The 27,213-nt window shown below is 39.9% G+C and overlaps 2 protein-coding genes across 10 annotated transcripts in view; both read left to right on the forward strand.

Moving 5' to 3' along the window:
* Positions 1-14,089, forward strand: part of LOC113051367 (transcription factor 12-like) — a 111,333-nt gene extending 97,244 nt beyond the window's left edge. For 3 of the 9 annotated variants that reach the window (XM_026215049.1, XM_026215053.1, XM_026215054.1), the window contains 9 exons: positions 1,238-1,379; positions 4,465-4,538; positions 5,229-5,300; positions 5,648-5,830; positions 9,078-9,192; positions 9,359-9,524; positions 9,762-9,994; positions 10,771-10,921; positions 11,534-14,089. In XM_026215049.1, coding sequence (XP_026070834.1) covers positions 1,238-1,379; positions 4,465-4,538; positions 5,229-5,300; positions 5,648-5,830; positions 9,078-9,192; positions 9,359-9,524; positions 9,762-9,994; positions 10,771-10,913 — 1,128 coding nt within the window. In that variant the 3' untranslated portion in view covers positions 10,914-10,921; positions 11,534-14,089. The remainder of the gene's footprint in view (positions 1-1,237; positions 1,380-4,464; positions 4,539-5,228; positions 5,301-5,647; positions 5,831-9,077; positions 9,193-9,358; positions 9,525-9,761; positions 9,995-10,770; positions 10,922-11,533) is intronic. The other 6 variants (XM_026215050.1, XM_026215056.1, XM_026215051.1 and 3 more) reach the window with 3 other exon arrangements.
* A 7,708-nt stretch (positions 14,090-21,797) lies between these two features.
* LOC113051369 (cingulin-like protein 1) overlaps positions 21,798-27,213 on the forward strand; it is a 32,086-nt gene continuing 26,670 nt past the window's right edge. Inside the window, exons 1-2 of the mRNA XM_026215058.1 lie at positions 21,798-21,926; positions 23,922-25,569. Coding sequence (XP_026070843.1) covers positions 23,971-25,569 — 1,599 coding nt within the window. The 5' untranslated portion in view covers positions 21,798-21,926; positions 23,922-23,970. The remainder of the gene's footprint in view (positions 21,927-23,921; positions 25,570-27,213) is intronic.

Here is a 27,213-nt window from a genome sequence, read left to right on the forward strand (position 1 = left end):
TGGGATCAAAAACCTGAATGTTTCATAGTGGTTTCCATTATGGGAGTGAAAACCATTTGAGCAGAATGCAGAGCATGGCAGGGATGATCTGACATTTGGCTTAACCGAAAAAATCCCTTTTCTAGTTTCGAAGACAGAATTTGTTTGGAGATGGGTTTCTCAGACAAACTTCACTGGTAAAATGGAAAAAGCCAGCCAGTCAGTGGTTCTGCACTACGAGGGAAAGGCTGGAGGCCTTTCTTCTTGGTGGCATCTGTTTGTTTATTACGGTGTGGGCAGGGCTCTGTGCCGGTTTCGGTCCCTGTTTATTGGGCAGGCAGGGAGAGAGGCTTTATTACCTCTCATCCATAACTGAAGATGAGCCAGAGACGCCCCTCCACACAGCCACGGGCAAGACTCATTCACTCTAATGAGCTCCAAAAAGAGAGATTAACGACCATGTCTTTTCTCTTTCTCTGCATCATCCAGCTGCTTTTCTCTATTCCATCTCCTCTCGATCATGTTTTAGAAGTGACGTCATGGAGGCAGAATCGAGCGTATTTTACAGTGGCTTCTAACGTGGCTTGACTATACATGTTTATAATATGTTACTGTTTTGAGTCTTTTGTTTTTCACTGAGGTGTATTCTTTCATTCTTTATTTCAGTTGTTGTTTTTTAATGACTGAATTCATTTTGATCACAACCCTAAATAAAACCAAACAGACACCGTTACGATGGCTTATAAAACATTTGATAATCACTGTACTGTCGGCATACTGTACGATTTTGGACATGTCGCCAACCCCTAATGTGAATTACTACCAGCAGTTTGTTTAGCCTTTTTCCCGCTCTCTTGCAGGGTTTCTGATCTTTTGTGCTCATGTGGTTTCACTTGTGATGTGCAGCATGCAGCGGGTGTGTGGCGTGGGCCCAGGCTTTGACTTAATAACAACCACAGATGTGTCCGAGAGCCAGGGAACGCTGGCTGGACTGCAGGTGTCTCGCAGCATTTCCAGTGTTTTGCTGCAGACGTTGTAAAGGGCGGCGTAGGCTGTTAAAGGCCCATATGTATTTTTTTTACTGCTGCTCCCCTTGTAAAATCAGCAGAATTGATGAGCCAATTTTGGCTGAGCACAGACTGAAGGATGCTAACCGCGGCCATAAAGCTGGAGAGGGAAACCACAGGTTGCAGGTTTTATAGGTTGAGCGTGCTTTCTCACAGACTGATCTCTCTCTTTCTCTTGTTCTCATTTGCAGATTTATTCTCCTGACCACACCAGCAGTAGTTTCCCCTCGAACCCCTCCACTCCAGTGGGCTCTCTCTCTCCTCTGACGGCTCAGGCGGGAGCTGGCTCAGCAGGTACAGTGGTGACGGCCAGCGGCCCCACAGGAAGGGCAGGTAGAGCACCAGTCTGCCTCTCTGACCCCACACACACACACACACACACATTCTCTCCATGCCACACGCTCACCAGTCAGTCACACAGTGGTCCTCAGAAGTATTTGGACTCACTTAAATAGATATGAATCTGCGGATCATATAAAACAGTATTTTAAGCAAGAAAGAAATCACTTTACCTACATTAATTAATTAATTAATGAATCCCAAAGTCATTTTTAGTATGTATGTGGTGTCCTATTAGAGTAAACACAGGTATGGACATAATCCACAAAATTTTACTGGTACATTTCAGAAATAATTTTGTCTTCATTTTGAACAATATTTGTTTAATAATTAGTCTTTCGTTTGAAACCTTAAACATTTTGTTTGTGCTAATGTTATTTGTTTATTTATATGTTATATATATGTAACCGTTATTTTACTGTAACTTTGATCAAATAAATGCAGCCTTGGTGAGGATAAGAGACTCAAAAGCCTTAAAAAATTTTTTTGGAGTGGTACTGCACATCTTTAAAAATATAGCTTTTTTATATATATTGATGTGTTCTGTTTCCATATCATTAGACAAAATCCTGTCACTGACCTAAAGTCTGCCAAGCATTACATTTATGTAAGAGCTTGTCAGTCCGTCTGAAGTATTCTTAGAGGTCGTTCCCAAATAACACATTCTTCTATGCTGTCCACTTTGTTTTTTAATATTTGGTCAGTGTATATGTCCATCAAAAAGTCCACTGTAGCTGCATCCCCTGTATACTCACGTAACTGAGTACACACAGCGTCCCTCAGCTGCTGAGATTGAAGATGGTGTCGGGGAGTAACGCCCTGGTTAGGGGTGGACAGATAACTGACCACTGTGAGGATTTTATCTGCGCCTGGGGAGACTAATGCACAATCATTTGAAAATGAACAAATATTCTGAAGCGCTGAGGGATAGACAGAGACGAGGTGCTACAAATGTCAGTTTCTCAGCGGGTTGTTTCAGTGAGAGGGCAGTTGTGTGTGTGTGTGTGTGTGTGTGTGTTCATTGATATAGTGGTGACAGCTGTGTGGGTGTCTGTCCCACTCCTTAGCTTCAGCTGTTGTCCTGTTCCTCACACAGCTGTTGTCCATGACAGACCGGCCTGCAAAGATCCTCGTTTATTAGCATGACTGACTGAGAGGAAGAGAGGGAGAGGATGACTCGGCTTCCTCTCCACTCAGCAGTCTGTACCTTACCATGTAACTTCCTGTCATCCTAGCACACCTCATGATTTAATATTTGAAGAATTCCTTTTTTTTAAATATATAAATGGACTAAATGTTTAATAAGTAAATAATGTGCTTATTTTTAAATATGTTTTTCTATTTTGCATATTTTGTGTTTCTATTAATGTACACTACCATTTCAATGTTTGGGTTCTGTAAGTTTATTTATTCCAGTCTTCAGTGTCACATGATTCTTCAGTCGTGCTGCTTAATACTGTTGAAGAAACTGCTTTCAGGAATATCTGATGAATAGAAAGTTCAGAAGAACAGGATTAATTTGAAACAGATTTTTTGACAATGTAAAAGTCTTTACATTTAATGCATTGTTGTTTAATAAAATAATAAATTTATTTAAAAAAAAGTCATTGACCCCAAACTTGTGAACAGTAGTGTATATTTAAATTGAAAAAATAAGATATAAAATAATAACATTTATTTTATTCAATATCTACCCAAAATTCATGACAAAAAGTTCCCTTTGATATGTGGGGCCTATTATATATTTTTTATTTTATTAGATGGTTCTTAGAGATTGGCGCACATTGTTTCAAGTCCATCTGTTTCTCTGGATTAGTTCTCATATTCAGCCATTAAACCCGCTCATAGCTAGGTCTCAGCAAATTAGACCCTAGCACCGAGTGCCGAGTGCCACACCGGCCCACCCTCATTTGTCAAGCTGGCCGCCGGTGAGGAGCTCTTATTAAACACTGCACTTTTTTTCACATAGCCCCAAAGTCATTTTAATAGGCTCTTAATAAAAGTCTGCTTCTGAGAGCTTTGTGGTTTTAGGAAGTGAATTCCTTCAAATTAGAGCTGCGTTTGCTTTGGAAAGGACGAGCGGTTGGAAAACCTTTAACTACACAACTTCCTGTCACACACGGGATGAAATTTGCCATTTGTTTCTGAAGAAAGACTCTCGCTATGCTGGCAGAGCTAGAGGTATGGCCACACCAGGCCTGTCGCAGCAGTTATGACAAGCAGCAAAATAAGAAATCTCTGTTGTGTCCACAAAGCACCTAGAGTCAGTGGTTGAGTCTGTGCGCGGTGGAGATCTCCCTCCTAAACTGACTCATGTATAGAAGTCAAAAGGCTTCCTTTGGGTCATGCTACATTAAGCGTACTTGGTCTGTTGTATTGTACAATGCAGTCTTATTACAAGACTTTATTTGTAGTGGATTTTCTGCCAGTTGGTTTGAAGTAGACTTGTAATAGAAGGGAGTGAAAGCGACCCCCACCACCAGCGTTTTGATTTGTGATTAGCAGATGTGCATTCTTTTAGAGCGGTGCTGATTAATGGCCAGTCAGAATCAACACGTTTAGACCGAGACCAGACCAAAGTCATTTACATCCTCATTATAGTCCCTTCCAGCCTCACACACACCGCCACAGAACAAAAACACAATCACTGAATTCTTCCAGCAACTGAGTGGATTTTGGAGGGAGAAAAAAAAAAAAGCGAAACATCTGGGGGCTGAGAATGTGACCGAGCCAAATAAAATCTTATTCTGCTACTTGAGTAATGTGGCAAAACCGTGCTTTTTCTTTTCCCTGACACCGTCTGACATGAGATTGGTCACATCCCCGCCCCCCGTCCAGTAGTTTGTTTGTGCGAGTTGAGATCTGAGAGGGAGTCATGGTCTCATCCTGTTACATCTAGAATATGAACTATACTGCTCATGCTCTGCTTTTTGCATCGTCGTACGTCAACACGTGGTGCAAAAAACACTGTTGTCAATTGTTAACTCGTTTCGTTTTATTACTTTTCACCTTTTGTAATGAAGTCAGCTTGTTGTAATGTGTCAAGTGACTTAAAACGCTCCTCTTCCTCTGTCCGCAGGTACAACACAGTGGCCCCGCGCAACCGGACAGGCACCTTCCTCCCCAAACTATGAGAACTCCCTTCACTCTCTGGTAAGAGCGCCCTCCCTCCTCCTCCTCCTCCCCTTGGCGCTGAGCACTTTTTAATGGACACTGTGTCAGTAGATGACTTGCTTCTGGAAGGCAGGGGGTAGCTTTACATGGACATTCCTGGCTGACAAATGTCAGAAGCGGGACTGGGAGGGGGCTGTGGGGACCGAACAATACCCGTCCCTTGAGGCGTGTCTCCTGCCATCTGTCCTCTCTCGTCCGGGGGTGTGTGAAGGTGGGGTGGTTAGGGATTGGTTAGGGTGTGTGATGGGGGTGGGGTGCTGGCAGCTGCTGCGTTCAACCACTGCCGCGGGATTCCAGGGCCGACCGGGGAGCTGAGCCTCAACAGCAGATCAGTTTACACACACACATGCACACACTTTTTTTCCCATGTCATACATTCACACTATGGGGTGTGTAGATCAATATTTACTCTAATACTTGTATGCCAGCTGCAAGTGCATTTTTATGGACTGTCCATGAGCAGCGAACGAGCTGTGATCGGCAGAGTGAACCATGGCTCATTGTAATTAGTTACCTGAACAAGTACCAAGATGTTGGCATTCAGCGCTCTGCTTCGATTCTTTGGCCTCTTTCTCTGCCGAGCTTTTGTAAACTCTGCTTGCTTCTCTCTGCAGTCTTTCTGTCTCGTCTCTCACTGTACGTGTCTCTCCTCTCCCTGTCTGACTGTAGAAAAACCGCGTGCACCAGCAGCTTCATGAGCATCTGCAGGATGCCATGTCCTTCTTAAAAGATGTCTGCGAGGTATTCCCGCTCTTCAGATAGTCACGTCCTGTCCTTCTTTTCCATCCAGCCATCGCCTTTCTTATGATTTGGCTGTGCTTTTTCTGTTTTGTGCATTTGTTGATTTGCCATTTCATCTTTTATTGGTCTTTGATGATGTTAATACATGAAAATTACCATTTAGTTGCAGTTAGTTGTTTATTCCAACAGATAAGTGGCATAGCCTTTCCACTGTTTTCAAATGTTCCTTTGATTTTTCAATGTTTGCCATTTCATAATTCTATGTCTTTAAAGTATATTTGTTTCCATTTACGTTTCTGTTTCTCTCTCTCCCTCCACTTCACCTTGTTCTCCATCGCTGGTTTCAGTCTCGGATGGAGGACAGGCTGGACGATGCAATCCGTGTCCTGCGGAATCACGCCGTGGGCTCCACTGCCGCCCTGTCCAGCGACATCCACAGCCTGTTAGGACAAGCGCACAACGGGCCAATCTCAGCCATCGGCACCAGTTTCCCAGCCTCTGGATTGGTCGCCAACCGAACAGCACAAATGGTAAGGAAAACTTCACCATCTCGAAGAAAACTTTTTACCTTGTCTCATTGCTTTCGAAGTCAAAGTCTCATCCAGTTATTACAGGCAATAGGGAGAGAAATGTATGTTTCTTTTCATTGTGCTTCTCCAAATAGGCTAATAAACAGAGTTAAGCCACCTGTTTAAAATGAAGGCCCGGCCATGTGCTGAAACTGAACTATTTTCCACTGAGAGCAGTTTAACCTAAACCCACATACTTTCCATAAGCGTAATGGCTGGACCGAAGCTCATTCTCCCCCTTGAGCTGCGTTCCTGAGGCTGAATGGGAAAAGCAGTCACAGTAGAATCTAGTATATTAGTGGCTGTCTGGAAGACATTTCCGCACCGTGGCTCGCTGGGGCTGTGGGGACCTGCGTGGTGTGAGACCCGTTGAAACTAAAGCACTCTGTATCTCCCCCACTATCCCATGACATTCATTCCCTTCTACAGAGAGATTTGTGCACAGCTGTATTAGTCACAACATTAGTTTTCCCAGTGGTTTCCCAATAATAGGAAATAATCATGGCCTTTTTTTTCTGTATTCAAAACAGCATTTGGATTTTCTTTCAACTTTGTGCTTCCAAATGAACTGACACTGACCTCTTTGTTTTTGCCTGAAGTCTAAAGCAACACTCAGAAATGTTTTTGTGAATGACCACTACAGTGGAGAGTCTAGTTGACCACAAAGTTTTGAAATGTCCAGATGAACAACCCCCCGTTCTCATTTAATGTTCCAAACAGACAGTTAATGTCTGGAAAGCTGTATCACATGTTAGTGAAGCTTTCATTGAACTGTTTATTGACTACTTGGGTCATACAAAGTTTTACATACTCAACATGCACAATTAGAAAAATATTGAGATTATATATGAGAGATTATACAGTGCAATAAAAACAATGTAAATTGTAATTAAGTGCATATAAATAAGTCCATTTTGTTCACCCAAAAATCCAAATTCTGTCATTATTTGCCAACCTCACTCTTCTAAACCTGTCTGGTTTTCTTCTGTGGATATATATATATAGAGAGAGATGTGCTTTTTCCATACAGTGGAGTCAGTGGTCATTAGCATAATTGGGTTGCCAGCATTCTTTAAAAGATCTTCTTTTCTTCTTCTGCTTTGCAACATAGTAACAAAAGTGATGTTCACGACTCTTGGGCTTGTTTTCAGTCATGATGAACAGAGGTGCGTTTTATTCAGGCAGAGAGAGACAGAGCAGTGCTGTGGTTGTGTCCCGATCAGTTCGTCTGCGCGGGAGCTGTCACACTACTGTCAGTGGACCGTGTGTTCATACACACACAAACAGAGCTCTGTGCTCCAGGCTCGACCCAAACACACACTCAGACAAGGTCCTGATTCAGCACAGCCAGTGTGCTTATATTTTGGCGCACTCTTTTCTCTCTCGGTCTCCCCTCTTTCTTTCTTTTTCCCGCCGCCTCTTTTTTTAACAACTCATGAAATCTGACGCTTTAGTCGTGTGTCTGAGCCCCTCAGCTGTATGGTAATCAAGCCCAGACAGGAAAATGGCTGCCTTCTTTGGTTGGCACCCCCCTCCTCCACCCCTCTTCTGCCACAGACAAAGAGTTGTTTGGACACCTGTTGAGCGTGGGGCTGAGATTGGAGCGTGGGGGAAGGGGTTCGGGCCTGGGGAGGTTAACAGAGGCCAACAGTGACTTAGGAACGCATTCCTGAAGGAAAAGGGGGGAAAGACCCCCCTCATTTCTTCTCTTTTCTCTTCTTTCGCCATGACTCCCAATCCCGTGGATCCTCAAAAAGGAAACTAGATTGTGGGCGAACATGTGCTCCCGCCGGCTGTGGAAGGGGCCTGCAGCGGTTTCTACTCCGCTGCGTCGCTAATCACATGGCAGGACATTGATCAAATCCAGATGCGTTTGGAAGCCACCAGTGACGAATGCTGGTCAAACTGTCATTTGATGTTCAGCATGAAAGAGCAGATTGATTGTTGCTGTGTCCAGATGTGAATTAGCCATTTATTTTGATGGAAAGTTGGAACGTTTTTCTACATATAAATGCTGACAAATGATGTCTGGGTGTCTATTTAAAAATCGTATAAAACCAATCTTTCAAGTCAGCTTGAATCAAAATATATGAACTCTCTTACTGTTCACAATGCAACAGTTTTGCACAGTGCAAGGGGAAATAAATATTGTTTTCAGAATTTCATGACTGACATAGCCAAGGCAGTGCAAGGTCCTAATTCATATTTTGCCCATTTTCGTAAGGAAATAAATACTTTTATTCAGCAAGGACACGTTAAATTGAACAAAAGTGAGAAAAAAGACATTCATATTGTATTTAAAGTTCTCCATTTCAAATAAATGCTGTTCTTTAATACTTTCTATTCATCAAAAAAATCCTGAAAAAAGGTATAGCAGATTCCACAGAAATAATGAGCTTTATTCAACAACTGTTTTCAACATTGATAATAAGAAGAAGAATGTTTCTTGAGCACCAGTCAAAATATAAGAATGATTTTCTGAAGGATCATGTGACACTGAAGACTGAAGTAATGCTGCTGAGAATTCAGCTTTGCATCACTGGAATCAAATACATTTGAACATATATTGAACTGGAAAAGTTATTTTATTATTATTTAGTTTATATATATATACATATAAATGCAGCCTTGGTGAGTTAGTTATAGACAAAACATGACATGCAATAAAACTATTGTGTATATACACACAGTATTCAAAACAATACAGTATACAATATACATTTATGTGCTTGATGTTCAAATGTTTTTAAATTACCTGTTGTTCGCTGCTTCTCTTCTGCCACTACCTCTGAAGTCCAATATAGTCTGAAGCGGGGCAGCATCCCGTCCAATGTCATGTTACTATCAACCTGCCTCTCAAAGTATAGACTCAGGCTTTCAAAATGAAAACAACATGAGAGTGTTTTTGGTGGGACAGAGTCAGAGCTCAGGACTGAAGTGCCGTGTGTCTCTCTGAGCACAAATCTGGGGCTGTGAAGGTCGTTCTTTGTAGTGTGAATAGCACTCCATTCTTCAGAGGGGAGGTCACACTCTACAGTAGGGACACAGAGACTCTCTCAGCTTTGAAGTCTAAGATCTGTCTCTCTCCGATTTAATGTAAATCACTTTTGTTTTCCCGGCACCGATCAGATGGCTTCATGATCAGAGGGACTCTTGATGTTTTGCTCTGTTCTCTGCTTCGTGTTTTTAATGCTATCTGTTCTGACAGGGCTCTGTTCATCGTGAAGAGACCGTCAGTCTGAACAACAACCACGGCAGCCTGCAGGCCAACGCCGGTCCCCCCTCCAGCTCGGAGCTCAACCACCAAGCAGACACCTTCAGAGGTTGGAAGCTTTTTTTATGCCGGTTTATTTTAAGTTATTGTTTTATTTTTGTATTGCCTCTTCAGTTATGATTCATATTCAGCTTCATGAGCTTACAACAAGTCAAAAAGCTTCATTTTATATGTCAAGTGTTTAAGTATCTGTGTACTTTCATTGTGTGTGACAGGACTCGTTAGCGCTCTGGTCAGTCAAGTTGCTCCTAATCTGGACCTGAAAGTCGAGGATCATGAAAAAGATGAAATGCATGATAGCCACTCCTCCGACGACCTCAAATCAGACGACGAGAGTGAAAAAAGGGATATGAAGCAGAATCGGGGAAGCACTCGAACAAGGCAAGGAAACCGCTCCTCAAAGCGTTCCCTCGAAAAGTGTCCTTCAGCATTTCAACACTGACCTCAGAGACAGTGAATCCATCAGAACTACATTCAGACTTAACTGTTAGCACAGAACAGCACTTCTGGTGTCTTAATGCCTGTAGTTTTGAAATTAGAGGTCACATCAAGCAGATACAGAAGCAGTGTTCAGGTGTTGAGGCCACATTGTTCTGAGAGTTGTGAATGTTTCTGCAGCAGTATCAATGAAGACGAGGACCTGAACCCTGAGCAGAAGGCAGAGCGCGAGCGAGAGAGGAGGATGGCCAACAACGCCCGTGAGAGGCTGCGCGTCCGGGACATCAACGAGGCGTTCAAAGAGCTGGGCCGCATGTGTCAGCTGCACCTGAAGAGCGAGAAGCCCCAGACCAAACTGCTCATTCTTCACCAGGCCGTCGCTGTCATTCTCAGCCTCGAACAGCAAGTCAGAGGTCAGGCACTGTCTGAATGCAGTTGTGTTGTGTTTATATAAGGACTGTCAGTCAATTAAAATATTGAATCATAGTTATTAATAGTCAAAAACATTCAGATTTATTTATTTTTTAAATAGCAGCGTTAAACAAATGTAATCAACTCTATGCGAAAACCAGGACCATTTCTAGCCTTTCATCAGACCATGCTGTCAACAGTGTCATGTGTTTTTTTTTTACACTATTATGGATATATATTGTCTTTACCTGCCATACAGAGTTGTTCTCAAGCTGCATGCACAATAAAGAGCAGCTTCATCATTGACAAACGATTTTATCATACATTGCATTGTAATAATCCACCTCATCCAGCACTATTTTTTGTTTTCTGACTTATAAACTATCCTGTTTTGGTGTGAGGAACAAACAGTTTAGTGTGTGCGAGTGAGTGAACTGTCTGAATGTAGCAAACTGAATTGCAAAAAGTTGAAGACCTTATTGCAAAATCACAGTTCGATCAATAGCTACTAATTCACAAATCTGGCATCACTAGTGCCGATTCTAAACAGACACATCATGATTGCTGAAATATTAGCAGTAAACATGATTCTGAGGTCGGTATGGTAATCTCCACTGGCAGGTTTATCAGTAATATTATACTAGGATGCTTGACAACAGCTCTAATTTATATTTAAGAGCTGTATGCAATGAAAGCTTTGTATAAGTGTTATCAAATTCTTTTTTACAGTAGTTCATTATGAACTATGGTGAGATAATATGAGTTCTCCTGTGTGCAGAGAGGAACCTAAACCCCAAAGCAGCCTGCCTTAAGAGGAGGGAGGAAGAGAAAGTGTCAGGGGTTTCAGGTGACCCCCAGCAAGCCCACCCGCCTGTGCACCCGGGCCTCACAGACACATCCAACCCCATGGGCCATCTGTGAACAGCCAGGTAAGCCACGACCAGCTCCACACAGAGACATAAAGTGGGCAGGTAGTTGAAACACCTAGCTTTGCTGAGACACAAGCTCTGCTGCGAAACCTAGCGAGCTGCACCCTCGCCCGCCTTCCTTCACGAACATTTCTAATAACACCAGCTTAAACTAGGACTTTATAATAAGATATTTTGTTACTCCTGATGTATCTAGTTATACTACTATTTCAAATTGTAGTTTCTGTAAGATTCTTATGCATTTAATTGATACAAAATACAAAAAAATAAATAATGAGCTAATATGCTAATTTGGTGCTTGAGAAAAAAAATAAATCTGCATTATCAGTTGCTGCATAATATTTTTGTGCAACCCATGATACATTTCTTTCAGGATGGATAGGAAGTTGAACAGAACAGTATTTATTATTATGAATGTCTTTACTTTAACTTATGATCGATTCAATGCATCCTTGCTAAATGAAAATATAAATTTCTAAAAAAAAAAAAAAAAAAAAAAACTATTCGTACAAAGCCCTAACTTTAGAAAGGTGCTGCACACACACAGGAATGTGATCTGAGTGTCAGTACAGCTGGCCATAAGCAGTATCCTTATCTCTCCCTCACTTTCAGATCAAATGGATCCCGATGGAGTGTGTTAGACAGAGTCGGTGACCTTGCTTTCCACGGGCGGACAGGACTCGCAGTTTGTGACACAAATTTGAAAAGACAGACCACTCGAAGCAAAATTCCACCGTTAAGCAATCCTGAGATAGAAGAAAAAACTGGCAAGTGCCCAGCTCCCCGTGAAGACATCCCATATCGATAAGCGACTTTCCGCCCACCAGAGAAAAAAATCAAGCATCAAAGCCCCTCAGCACATATCGCCGTCTGCAAGCCGTGTGCCGCAGCTGTACAATCAGAGACTGTCACCACCCCTCCACCCTGGACGTGGAAGTTGCCTTGTGCCTAAACTGAATTGACGAATGCATTGTAACAGTTTTATTTTTTGTTTGTTTTTTTTTCCTATTTATTATGTTACTGAGCTGTAAGTCTGTGTTTAAAGGGAACGTTCTGACATCGCTATGAGAAGCTGGTGGCGTTTCAGTAGATCTGCAGTTTGTCGTGTGCTGTCCGCAGCCTCTCTCCTGTCGGGCCTCTCCAATCGATGAGATTAACATATTCAGATCATATTCCATGCCCTCGCGAAAGATTCGGATGGTGTTTGAACATTCAAAAGACTCCAGGATCCCCGTGTCTGAAAAAAGAAACAATATATTATTTATATTTATCATACGTTCATTCCACAAATAGCAGCATGAGAAACCACACCTACCTAATTCTGTATGACTCCGAGTCCTCGTCACAGACTGAAAGTTATGAATGAGGCGGATTGGGATCGGCCTGTGCTTTTTCGACTAGATTCCCTGTGTCGTGGAGATGATGGTGGAACGGCAAACTCTGGCTTTACTGAAAGGTCAAAGGTCAAACACAAGCTGGCATGTTTCTACTCATTAGTGAGCAGGACAGATACGGTAAGCAGAAAGATACAAAACCCCAGCATTCCCTGCATATTTCTTAGTGTCTTAAACGGGGAAGGGGACGCAGTCTCGTCCTTTTGATTCCTTTGCCATATAGTGTTATGGGTAAAGAGAAAGAGGGATTTCCGATTCAGTTGTTTTGTATTGACACGTTACTTTATTTGGTGGAACAGCCGTACTGAGGAACCTCTGTTATACCGTGAGACATGGCACTGTTGGATTTCAAACGAAGACCATTCATTCACCTGGCCTGAACTGAAGTTTTGTTTTGTGTTCTTTTGTTTTTCTAAAACCATTAACTATTAAAAAAAAAAAAAAAGAGAGAGAGAGAGAGAGAGATACTTAAAGTAACCACATGTTATTTTTGTTTATTTGTAATTGTATACAAAGCAACTCTCTAGGCTTCATAGTACAGCGTATATTTGTCGTGTGAAAATAGAAGGATGTTCTAAATTTCTTAGAATGGCTTTGTCTTTCCCTTCGTGCATTGAAATACTTGATACTTGATCAGCAGAATGTGAGCGCAATGTCTGTTCGTAAAAGAGAAACGCTGTGAAGCATTCAAATCAGCAAGCAGTGGAAATGATGAACAAAGCCAGTTTGGAGCAGGATTTTTCTCAGCCGTTACTTGTTTTCTTTGTAAATCTAAAGCAAGCAGCAGTCTCCACTTTCATTTTTTAAAGTATGCGTTTTTCTTTAAGACCAAAACTTTTTTTTTTTTTTTTTAGTCTTGCTTGGAATCTCTTTTTCTGCCCTGTCTGTCTTCCATGTGTTCACACACCATTGAAACAAGACTGCCACATTCTCCAGTGAATCACTCTCTCAAATACAAAGTCAAAAGAACAAAACTTAAGGAAAGATTTCAGAACATCAGCATTATTTTCTCTTTCTTTGCTCTATGGAGAGTTTCCTTCCTTAACAAAATTATTGTGAAATCCACTAGTCTTTGTGGCCTTGTTATACATTTCAGTATTCAAGAGCTTGTATTTTTGCCGGCTAAAAAATGAATCAAGGTTATGAGTCATCTTTTTGTCTGTTGTTTTGTTTTGCCTGTTTTTCTCCCCCGTTTCTTTTTTCTGTTCTGTTTTCCTCTGTTGGATATGTTAGATTTTGCTGTATGCCCTGATGCTTTCCCTCATAACAGAAAAGGATAAAAAAAAAAAAAAAAAAAAAAACATTTGGCTTATTTTTCAGTATAGTTAGTCTTTTATACAATAATATTGTAAGAACATTTCTTGAATTCTAAATATTACTCTTTCTAGATTTTTGAAATCAAAAGTTTTGAGTAAAAAATTTCTTACTTTATTTTACTATATTAGATAGTAAAACAAAAAATGTACGGTTATTTACCATAACCTTTCCATTATTATAAAAAAAGACTATGGATAGCATCTTAAGAACATAAGTAGGATTGTAGCTGGCAGTCTAGTACGTATGGGGTATTGTACGAGCTCTCCATCTCTGTGTCCAGTCTGCATTGTTGGTTGATGAACGATTTGTACCCATGTCAAAATTCAAGGTATTGTCAATGCACCTCAGAAAACCAGCAGTAAGAAGTCAAATTCTTTTTTTTTTTTCTGTCTCTGTAACAGAAAACACAATATGTATATAACATTTATGTAGCAATAAATGTGCCATCTTTTTTCAACTCAATTGTATGTGCCTTTATTTTCCTCTTTCAGCCTTTGTTTTTTTTTATCTTCTTTATACAGCAAAACTGGATTAAAATACATTAATTTCACTTATATCTAAATGATTGAGTCAAAGCTTGGAATTGCGTGTGCTGGGCTTTTCAAAGGATTTTTAAACGTATACAAATAATAAGCTTTAAAAAATCTTTCATCATTTATTCACCCTCATGTTGTTCCACACCTGAATGAATGACTTTTGTTCTGTGGAACATAAAAACATTTATAATAATAGAAAATAAAGATGTTTTGAAGAATGTTGGTAACCAAGCAGTTCCCATTGACTTCCATGGTATGGCTAAAAATGTTAAAGGGAACCAAAACTGTTTGGTTTCTAATTCATCAAATTATCTTTTGCGTTGAGGGACTTTTTGCTATTAAGTCTATTTAAAGAACTTCACAAACAGTGTTCATCGTTTTCTTTCAAAAACACTATGGAGCCCTTTTCTGTTTTCAGTGTAGTGTGAAAACACCCAATGCAATATTTGAAGGGGAAAAAAGGTGTAGTCTTTTTGGCTTTTAATGTTTGGGGGAAAAAAATCTTTGCACTGAGTGAAATCATTTTCTTTAAAGAGTGATTTGAATTTCAGTTGTAAGAGTTCAGTATCTGTCTTTAACTTGACTGAAAGACAAACATACTTGGTCTCTAGTGGATGGTCATGGGAAAATAACACTGGAGTATGACAGTCTTGACTGATGCTCCTTCATCGTGGGGTGTGTGCATATTCCCACGTATTCCCAGTGTTAACTGACTTCGCTTCCTAATGAAATTATTTTTTTTTTCCATTTCTGTGTCAGTTATGAAATATGGGAGCACCTGTTTTGTCCCAGTAGTAGTGAATGGTTTACAGTGCAACATCCGCTATACCTCATGAAACTCTAATAACAGTTTGCTCTGTTATGTCTAATTTTTCATCTCATCCGTACATTTTTATGCGGTGAAATCAGTCCTGGCTGTCCAATTAAATGAAATCCCCGTACTCGTCTCTTTGGCTTACACATCTGTCCTAAATTATGTCTCTGTACATGTGTAAGAGAGACGCTTTCTCACTGGATATGTCCTGTGCTGATGGCTTGGGCCCCAGATCTGCTCTGAGACAGAAACAGCACTGGGGAAGAGGTTGCTAAAAGCTGGAGAGACCTCGGCCAATTCCGACTCTGTCAGCCTTCCAACTCGACACCTCATCCAGAGGCCGCTCCAACTCCTCTGGCTGGGTGGGAAGGCTTTGTCCCATTTCTTTTCTACGTGTGTGTTTGCATGACATATGTGTGCATATTCCTTCCTGTCTTTATCAAAACCATGCACTGGAGTGTTTACTTGCAGTCAACTAGAAAAAAATGGGCAATGTTTTATAAGCATGGGACCACCATGTTTGCGAGCTAACTTCCTGTGGATCTGGCTGTCTGGGACATCCCAGCGAGGGAGTGTCATGATGGGCTTGCTGACAGGAGCATTTTGGCTTCTCCTGCTGGACCACAAACAAGGTTCTCTCGGGGTGACGTGCATCTGATCAGGACGTTCCTGCTGACTCTTTTCCTTTCATTGAAATCGCTACTGGGTTTACATTTGAATAGCAAAGTTATGGTTCTGTGTACCAGACATTTATATTTACCAAATTGAAAAATTCTTAAACTGAATTCTTTTAAACTGGTACTAATGCAATAGTATTGCTTATATTACAGTATACTAGTTTTACGGTGCAGTTGGTGTCCCATGACCTTTTTAAGTGATGCATTTAAAGTTAGAGTAGTTGATAAACTATTATCTAGCATGCAGGTTATCTAGGATGAAAAGTAGCTCTCTTTAAAAGTTGAAATCCACTCCTTGAAATTAGCATTTTAGTCAGTCCAGTGTCAGAGGTCTTGACTTTCCAACAATTTGAAATCATACATTCCTACTTAATCAATTGAAATTATATAAATTTCACTGTAAAATATTTTTAATTATGAACTAATTTTAATCAAAAAAAATATGTGGATGTAGCTATAGCAAGCAACTTAATTATTTGCAGCTGTTACCGGTAACATTTTAGAATATTGTTTCTTACTGCTTAACTTATAAGGAATTATTGAAGAACTAACAGGTGATTTTTTCATGAACACTTCACTCACTACTGTTAATTACCAAGGAAGATGTTTTTAACTAATCAGTATGTAATATGTTAAGTAACAGTTAGCTAATGGATAACTTGTGTATTCTGTCATACCTCCTGAAGAACTATTAATTATCTACTAGTTAAAGTTCAAGAAAAATAACTATGAAATTACTAATGAACAGTTATACACAATTACATTGATTGAATTGTCACCCTTTCATATAATTGTTATATTCATATATGTAGAAGTAGTAGTATGAAAATGCAATATTAATAAATGTAAAACATTTTGTAGAAGTTTTGCCTGTATAGTGAATTGTTTTGTAAAAAATCAGCTTCTGATAGGAACCCCACCACGACTCAAGTGCCTTGCGATAACATACCTTAGTTTTTATATTTTATATACAGTACTGTATGTGTGCCTCCTCAGCATATATCATATGATCCATTCATTAAATTCCTGTATGTCAGGCAAGGACTGAGGGAAAGTGAAAATACAGGTAACCAATTAGAAATTAATACAGAATTATCAAATAATTCTGCATGATTTATTTCGAGCCTGAAACATTAGGGACTATTCTAAAGTGAAATTAAATTGAATCCTTTAGTAATTAATAAAGGATTATCAGATATTTCTGCAGGAATCACTTAGAACCCGAAACAGTATTCTAAAGAGTAAATAATAATTACTACATCATTTTGACTCGACAAAACATCAAATCAAACTTACACTCTAAAAAAAAAACTATAAAAGTAATCATAAACTTTGTATCTTAATTTCAGATGAGAACATTTCTTTATACAGCATATTTTATTCCATTTTAATGTAAACTAATTTAACAAAAATTTTATCATCAAAAGTAAAATGCATATTTCATTTCCATTATTATAAGTTGTTACTGTAGTAGAACTTTGTACTTTTCCTTTTACTCAAGTAATTTTGAAAATGAACAGGCCTACTTGTAATTTTAATATTAAGTAATATTTTATTGGGGTATCTGTACTTTTACTCAAGTGCTTGATTTGTGGGCCACAGCCTGATTATTATGTTGACTATTTGTGTATAATTGTTTAGTAGTATTTATTTCATAGTTATTTTTCTTGAACCCTAACTTGTAGATAACTAATAGTACTTCAGGAAGTTTGACAGAATATATTAGTTATTGATAATCTAATTGTTACTTAACACAATCATAAAATTATATTACATGCTAATTAGTTAACACATCTTCCTTAGTAATTAACAGTAGTGAGTTAAGTGTAAATGAAAAATCACCTGTTAGTTCTTCAATAATTCCTTATTAGTGATGCAGTAAGAAAGAAACAGTATTCTAAAGTGTTACCCTGATCCATGGGCTTGTTCTCTGTACGTCGCTAACTTAGTAAACTGGATTTGATTGTTGATGATTTGGCATGATCTTGGATTATATGGTTCTTTGAAGCTCATCCTGGAGTTGTTGTCATAGAAATAGGTCCATAAACTTAAACTTGCTGGGGAGAAGGCTTATTTCATGTAAACAGGATTAGATTGCATCTTTTGGAATTGATATTTAACATCTATCCCAGCCACCGCTACTTTATTACTAATTCGGGGGAAAATTGCTGTGTGAAATTGCTGGATATTGCCAGGAACTGGAACATGCTGTTACGCCGATCCAGAGCATCCCAAACATGCTCAGTGGGTGAGATGCCATGCAAGAACCGGGATGTTTTCAGCTTCCAGGAACTGTGTACAGATCCTTGCAACATGGGGGCTGTGCATTATCATGCTGCAACATGAGGTGATGGTCGTGGATGAATGGCACAACAGTGGGCCTCAGGATCTCGTGCATTTAAAATGACACCAATAGAATGCAACTGTGTTTGTTGTCCATAACATACGCCTGTCCATTGACACCAGGCCGTTGTCCAAAAGTCTTGGCCTCACTGTGTGTGCAGATGCTCTCACACCAACCTGCTGCCCTTCCTGAGCAAGCTGTGCACTAGCTGCTGGAGACACGATTCTGTAGCTGACTCGTCAGGAGAGATGTCCTGGTTCTGGCTGGACACTCTGGGACGCCCTGAAGACTTCTTCACTGCAGTCAAACCTCTCTCCTTGAAGTTCTTGATGATCAGGTACATGGTTCTTTGAGGTGCAATATTCTTTGAAGCAATCTCTTTGCATGTGAGGCAGTTTTGAAGCAAAGCGATGATGGGAGTGTTACTTCGAAGGTAATCATTGCTAACAAGAACACAAGGACTGGAAGATTTTATTCTCTCGTTTTATCAGTCTGCTGTTACAATCTAATTAGTATGATAGTGGTTAACCTGACTAGCACCCATTCACACTTTCATATGTGCTGCTGATATGATTAGTCAATTAAAGCTGCAGTAGGTAACTTTTGTAAAAAAATATATTTTTCACATATTTGTTAAACCTGTCATTATGTCCTGACAGTAGAATATGAGACAGATAATCTGTGAAAAAATCAAGCTCCTCTGGCTCCTCCCAGTGGTCCTATTGCCATTTGCAGTTACTGACCGCTCTTGGTAAGAAATCAACCAATCAGAGCTGCGGTCCGTAACTTGTATATAATAAGCGAGTACATCATGAATCCATTTTCCAAACCGTGTTTTTAGCTTGTCCTGAATCACTAGGGTGCACCTATAATAAGTGTTTATATTCAGACTATTTTAGATTGCTTCGGGGGTACCGCGGCGGAGTAACCCATTACTTTGTGATTCTTCATAGACATAAACAGAGAGAAGTAGTTCCGGCTACGATGTTCTTCCGCAAGACGCAAGCAATTCTGTTTATTAACCACTAGAGCGTCAAAAGTTACCTACCACAGCTTTAATGTTAGCTGGTAATTTTGTGTAATTTTTTTTTTTTATATGCACCTGATCACTCTACACAATAATCTAGAAAAAATGTGAATGAACACCACAACAGTTTAAGCAGCAAACTTTTTAAAACACAACATTTTTGGCCATGACTGTACAAGAGTCTGGGCAGGAATGCCCTCTAGTGGACCACCCAGGGATCAGTAATTGTAACAGCTACAGTATTTCAGCATACAGTAGTGTTTTTTCATCTGTTTTTACTATTTTTAGTAAGATGAACATACAATGCATAGTTCATTAAACATTTAGTCTGAGGTCGATGATCAACATTTTCTAAAGCTACGCACCTCGTTTAATTGGTTGATATAAAAAAAGTGTTATTTTGAACAATTTTCAAGCCCATTTTTAAACCCTAACTTTGGAATAGCTGAAAGAAAATTTAGTCAATCGATTTAGCATGATCTTGTGGCAGGCTGACAGAAATTAAGAAATTTTGCAATAACCAAGAATTAAGATATCCAATCTATTTATTAAACGTTTTTCTAGATCAAATAATAACTCAATTATTATATCATTCTAACAGCTGGAGTGTGGGTAAGGCTAGATGAGGCTTTGCTTTCCTCTGGCCTCAGATTGGAAATGATCTATTATGGCTGTCACAAAATAAAGTGAAAATGAAATGAAAAGTGTCTGCATCATGCATTTAGATGTTGCATCACATTTCTTTTTAAGTATTTTTACAGTGTTGAGCATTTTAACCAATCACACACTATTCCATTAACTTTATGAATGCAATGGCCAATCAGAAGCGTTCAAATGAGTCATCGCTGAAACACCGGAGTTTATTTTAGTGCGCGAGCTCGTTGACGGTGACTGAATACTCTACACCTGTTCTCTCATCATCAGATGTGCCATGTGCGTACGATGTAAGTAAGCGATTCATCCTCATACCGTGTATAGACAGCTTCAGTGTTTAACGGGGAAGAGTTCTTAAACTCGCACTAGAATGAAGTCAGTGATAATATTCTCTGATCATGTAGCCTAGATTTTCTTTGCTTGCTTTCACTATAATTTATTCATTGTTTTCAAAATCATCCCCATTGCGTTTTCTTTCACAAATTGCACCCTGAGTATAATAACACTAACATGTAAACTCTATAGATGTCAAACGGAATGAAAGTATGAAGCCTTATGTCGAAAACACTGCAACGCCTTCTTTGTTCGGTCCAGTCCGGACCCTCGGATCCCCAGACGGGGACAGACAGCGCTCCCTGCTGAACCTGCTGCAGTGATTTTGTGTTTCCCTGAAGCTCCACAGTCACAGCTTCAAGAACGATTGCACCTACACAGAGAAATGAAAACACAGCAGACCCATGACAAAGGGTGGAGTCACCAGGAGCCTACACTAGATACCCCCAATTCATTTTTGCTCTTAGTTCTTGGCTTGGCCTGTAAGGATAGTTACATTTACAGGACAAATTAGTTCTGTTACTAACTTGGAAATGACATGAGGATGAGTAAGTGACGTCAGAATTTGCATTTTGGGGTGATATTATACATACATACATACAAACATGCATGCATGCATACATACATGCATGCATGCATACATACATGCATACATACATACATACATACATATATATATATATATATATATATATATAATTTTTTTTATTATTAAGGAGGTTGATACTAAGGTTTTCTTCTTCAGTGTGATACATTTGGAGGTATAACAGAAACATTTGTCTAAACTGTCAGAAACAAGTTTTATTGAGGGAGGAGAGTCATGTGTCTGTCAAAGCCAAATCTGATGAGATTTGTTAAATGTCTACACCCTCAGAAAACAGCTTGTGCATCTTAATGCTCACTAGTAGGCCTATATTCATTGTCTGTACAACAGTTTTGTCTTGATCATCAGTTGTGTTTAGTTGAAGTTTATTCAGTTGCATTGTTTTATATCAAGGAAGTTGATTGTAATTGTTGTTCTCTTAACATTACTGGCCCTATCCTTTTATAGTGTTTCTATCAGTTTTCTAGCTGTGTGCAGGCACTGGGGTGTTGAAGTGTGTTTATAAACCTGTCATATGCATTATGTAAATCTGTTGTCTGCAGTGCTCAATCACTAGATGGCGCTGTCAGTCTAAGAGCTGTCAGGGCATCATTTATTAAGTGTGAATGTCTAACAATTCGTGTAGTTCAGATACACAAGAGAGGAAAATACAGTAGTAGGCCTACACAGTATTGTGTTTTCATAATGCGCTTAGAAATCTGACATTTTAATTACATTTTTTTATTATGATATTCATTCTAACACTGCAAAATGTAATTATTTTTTCCCTATAAAAGCAGATGGCAAATATAAGTAGGCTGTTTTTTTTTCTAGAAATTATTAGTAATCGTAAGGAACATCTTGAATTTTCTTTATTGATTTGTTTTTGTTTTTAATAGCATCAGACATATAGCAACCTTTTTGTAGTTTTATTTTGAAATAGCCTAATTCTTACTAATACTTACATATCCTACATGTACATGACATAACAAAACGTTGCTGTAGAAAGCAAGAAAACTAAATCCAATATGAATGCTGTGAAAGCTATTATTCGAAAAAACTGTTCGTTTCTTCGCATTGTGTCTTGAGATCAGGCTCTGACAATCAGCTGCAGCGGGTGGGCGGAGTTGAGGGATGGGTGTGGGCGGGGCTTGACGCTCTACAATAGCCTGTGCGCGACAAGTAAAACTAGTCTGAAAACAAGACGTGCAACAAGTGACTTGTTTGATCTACCGAGAGGAGATGGAGCTTTCGCTTTGTGTCATGGCTATTTACAGAGCTTGATCAACAAATAAACGCATATTTTTGGATAAACGACTAACAGCGGTAAGTGCTGCTTCTGGATTTAGTTTTTATAACAAAAAAGTGTTATTAAACATTGACATCAAATTTCATTTACTTTAATGAACTCCCAGACAGGTAATGTTCTTGTATAAAATAAATTATTATTATATTCTACCTCCAATGCTTGAACATCTGTTAGGATGATTGTTTGGTATTAATTACGCTAAACATAATGTAATAGAATGCAGAAAAACAATTAAAAATAAATAAACTGATAAAACTTGGCTCAACCATGTGCACGATTTTGCTAAATAGTACATAGAAAAGGCCAAAGTTGAGGAGTTGGTAATTAGAATGAAACTAAAGACAGTTGATGAGACAGTTTCACCAGAAAACTCTGTTTTGAGTTTCCATGGAAGAGGAATGCAGGTGGAGACCTTGCTGGAATAGTTTCCCCGGCTTGAGTTAGCTTCCCTGTCAGAGCTACACATTTCCAGTGGGCACAATGAGAGGAAATAAATGCACTATATTAACACCATTGAGTCCCTCTGCACATAGTACTGTGATACAGGAGCTGAAAGAGGCTGTTGTGTCATATCCTTTTTTTCTGCATCAGAGCTGCTCCTTGTGGATAAGGGGCTTGCTGCTTTTTAACTTGGCCTTATTGTTCTTTATTATCTCCTATGGGGCTGGAAAGTTTGAGTCACTTCTGCTGTCATAAGTGTGTTGGCCGATGAGAGGAATTGTGCTTGGCTTGCTTATTCATTATGATGTGTTCATGAAGTGTTTTCTGTAGTAGTTTTTTTTTTTTTAGCTCTAGTGTCACCTTCATTCTTCATTGAACAGATTTTTTACTTGCCTATTGAAAATGAATCAATGCCGTCTTTGTTTTCTTCATTGTTAAGCCATCAGGGTTCTCCCAGGTTGCATGCACCGTAATACACTGCATGCTTTGGCCATACCATTGCTGTTGTAACAACGCCATCAATATGACTCATGCAACCTTTTGTCGTCTTTGAGGTGAAAGGATGTTATCAATGGGGTCCAGAAGAAACTGATAATAGCCTGTTGCCTGGTGTGATGCCTGTAATAGGGTGATATTTTTGCAGCTTTGTGTCCTGCCATTCCTGTGGCACAATACTGTTGCTCATTGCGTATGCCACTGAAATTATTTGGACGTGATGACACTGACGAGCACAGTAGTAGTGCAACTGCTTGTTTTTAAATGTTTGCAGTCAAATTGGCAGCGTTCTTAATAAGTTGTACTCAAAGAACCAAATTACATGAAAATGTCTTCATTGCTGTACTTTGTTTTATTTCAAAGTAAAATACAGTATAAGCTGTTGATGCACAATTTAGTCACCAGCTGTTTCAAGACAATTGAATACTAAATCTGACTTCCTCTGATTTTTTTCGGACTTTGCTTATCTTTCTAACACAGCCCCCATACTGTGCAGTGACATCATTTACTTTATTTATTTTTTCCAATGTTTGTTTTTGTTGAGATATAACCCACATCGCACTCCCTGTTAGCTTTAGTCAGCAATTTCAATGTTCTTGAGATTATAAAGTCTGTGACCCATCTGAAAGTGACGTAATTTGCTCTTATGAAGTTAGCGGTCATCATTGCACTGTTTGTAATGACATCAGATACTGTAAAGCGTCATCTAACTCAAGTTCCTTGGAAAAACTAAAAAGACTTTGGCATGTGCCTGTGTCAATGTTTATCTCAGAATAAATTCCAAACCCTGAGCAATGGATATGTTTCAAAGGCTTGCAAGCAAGGTCCTTATTTGTTCAAAGAACCTTTGTTTGTGGTGGAGGGTCATACTAAAAGCTTTACTTTGACTTTGATTTGGGGTCTAAAAAACCTTGATACACAAATTTTGCACAATTATCTTATTCAGAGTCTGAAAAAAAACCTATATGACATAATCAAATGCTGTCAGACTTGTTGTGTAATTTTAGACATGCAAAGATACTGTTAGCGTCACAAACTACTTGTATAATAATGGGACTACTGCTTTGTTTGCATAGGTGAGCTGCTCTACAGAGAGGTATTTGGTTGTTTCGTTCAGTGTTCCTGATGGAGTCTTATAGAGTTAGCGGCATGCCAAACACTGGACTATCACAAGACTACATGCAGCCTTCCCGCTCAAGAGGCCAGAGCAATGGCACTTATGGACTCAGTATCAGAGTTCAAGGAATAGATGGACACCCCTATGTGGTCCTCAATAACCAGGATAGAGTTCTGAACCCCTATGAAGTGCCACAAAACGATAATGGACATATGGATTCTGAAAGCCCATTCAGTTATGATGAATATGATTTGAAAGAATCTAGGAAGAATCTTTCTGAAGGCCCATATATGGACGTTATGTCTCCAAAGCTCCATGGAGGTCCCCACAATGGGACTTCTGATCCTAAGAAGCAGTCCAGTCTTTTAAACTTCCAAAAGCATCCAGAGATTCTCAAGCCATATGATCCTGAGAGCAATACCCTTGGTAGCTTTCGAAATCCGCCTTCAGTTGAAAATCGAAATCCCTACACAGGATCCCTACCCAGAGCTGACTCCCCAGTTGTGAACCAAGCCAGATCCTTCAGCCAAGTTCCAGAACCATCTTCACCAGATTACATGGGATACGCCCAACCTCAGGATCGTCCCCAGACACTCCCGTTCAATATACAACCTCAAACAGTTCCAACCAAAGACCATGTTCTGGCACAACCTCAGGTCAAACCCTCTGTTCAAGCACAAGCTCAGGTTAAGCCACCATTTAAGAGTCCAGTGCCCTACCAGACACAAACTCAGCCTTTACCACGCCTTCCAGTTCCTCAGCCATCTACAATAGCCAGCAACCCCAGTGACCAAACCAAGGACTCTTCTAGACCTACCAGTTCAGTGAGTAGTGCAAACTCCAGTTTGGAACGAAGTCGACGTGAACCAGGCGTGTTGCCCTTGCGCCGTACTGACTCCAGTGGCCCTGTGCTACAGTCTTCCTCCTCCCAAAAATCCTCTATGGGCTCCATGACACCAACCAAGGAAGACCAGTTGGACCAGCTTTATGCAGAGACGATCAACCGTCATGAGAACCGGCGGTACATACCTTTCCTGCCTGGCACGGGGCGTGACATTGATACTGGTTCCATCCCAGGTGTGGATGAGCTCATCAAGAAGTTTGACAGTAAAGAGACTCAACAACGCAGGGGGCGGTCAGGGCGGAGGAATAGACTTAACCCAGGAGACCTCAAGCGTTCCCGTAGTGTTGATAGCGCCATGCCATTTAGCCTTGGGGGTGACTCTGACTACTTGGATGAAGTTAGCCGGAATCGAGGCAGGTCTACAGAACATCTCCTTCGCCCATCACTGCTCCTACAGAAGGCTGCTGGAGTGAAGACTTCGCCCATGTCACCAACTTCCACTGCTGGACCCAAGATAAACCTAGGAAACACAACACAAGTTAAAAGTGCTCCAGGCTCTCCTCAGGGCACAGTCTCCAACTCTTCAGCTGCTATTTTAGGGTACAAGAATCCCCAGAGTCGTCCCTCTGTAGCACTTGTAGAGAAGAAAAATGAAGAGGTCAAACCATCACAGAGTACGAAGTGCCTGTCAAGTGTAAAAATGGGATCAATTTCTCGCCCTGGTGTCAATGGAAAAACATCAAGCACTGAAGTGGATGCCCCGGTAAGAACACATAGTTTTCCTCGTTGCTAGGGCTGCACTAATGATCGAATGTGATCGTCATGCACATCTTTTCAGTAAAGCCGGTTCTGTAATCAGTAGTAAATCTTCATTACAAGCTTTCAGGTGGAGCAGCATTTATTACAAAGAGCTGTAGTTCGCTGACAAACTACGCAAAATCGTGTTCATAATTGCAGAGCATAGAACTGTGCAATAATGATGATATAGAAGAAAACATTCTGCAATTATGAAAGTTGTTTGTGTAGTTTGTCAGTGAACTACGGCTCTGTGTAGTAAATGCTTTTCCATCTGAAAGCATGTGTAAATTCCACATTTAATGAGATGGCCCTCACTGCAGAAGACAAGATCCAGGGGGCGTGGTTGGGTTCAGATCCAATTCCTCCCACCTTACATATACCAAAACCTACCCGTCTCTACCCTCTGATCCCTAAATCCACCCTTCTCAACCCCTTAACCTACCAATTTCCACCCCTAGATGTGGATCCAACCACGCCCCCTGGATCTTGTCTTCTGCAGTGTGGGGCTACTGCATTTAATAATGTTTTTACTCCAAACTCACTTCATAACATCAGTCAAGTGTTTGAAGTAAATCCTTCTGTGAGATGATGTGGCTAAAGCACTCAACATATTTTATAGTTAGGGTGACCATATGCACCATTCATACAGGACACGTCCCAGCCAGAATTTTAATAATGCCTTAAACATCCAGAGCAGCTTGACCAATAACATGCAGGTATTGTACATAGTCGACCAATCGTGGGGCTGCGTGTGACAAGGTGAGATCTAGAGGGAACAATCAAAGCTATGAAAATATGCGCACGTGTTTGTTTGTTTGATTGACTTGAAGCGTTGCTGGGCACAAATCCAAAAAAAAAAAAAAAAAAAAACAAAGTGCGCCACAATGCTTCAAGTCAAACTAACGAACAAACACGTAAAAGCGATTCAAAAGCATAAGGAGCAGTCTGCTCTGCTCTTTATAGCTCTCATGAATGTATCACAACGATCAACCTGCACTGTACAAATAGCCAAAACCTGGATATTTTAGGCAATATTAAAATCCTGGTTGGAACGTGTCCTGTATGAACGGCGCATATGGTCACCCTATTTATAGTATTCTAAGCAGGGATAAAGGCTATGTTAATTAGCATTACATTATTGTATACCATATTATACACATTATAATAAGACAAACTCAGATAAACCATATATTGAGTGTTCGAGATGCACCGATTGCAATTTCTTGGCTGATTTGGATTTCTGATTTTTTTGTAAGTGTGAACTGCCGATACCGATTTTTGCCAATTCCGATTTTCTTTCTAAGAAATATAATTGGAGGACAAGGGAATATTGTTACGCTCAGATGAAGGCTAGTTGTAAGTCCAGGTGCGTGAAAACCAGTAAAATGTAGAAGAGACTGTGGATGGTTCGCACTCTGAAAAACTAGACAAAAAGTTTTTGTCTAGTTTTTCAGAGTGCGAACCATCTACAGTCTCTTCTAAGAAATATAATTGACAGCATATACAAACAAAAATGTACTTTTCTTCAAAGCAAAATTTTGTTTTCATAATAGAAATTATTAAACATTGCAATTTCCCAAGTTACAGGATCTTCTCTCACTTAAACAAC

Source organism: Carassius auratus, chromosome 32, assembly GCF_003368295.1.
Source record: "Carassius auratus strain Wakin chromosome 32, ASM336829v1, whole genome shotgun sequence".
NCBI lineage: Eukaryota > Metazoa > Chordata > Actinopteri > Cypriniformes > Cyprinidae > Carassius > Carassius auratus.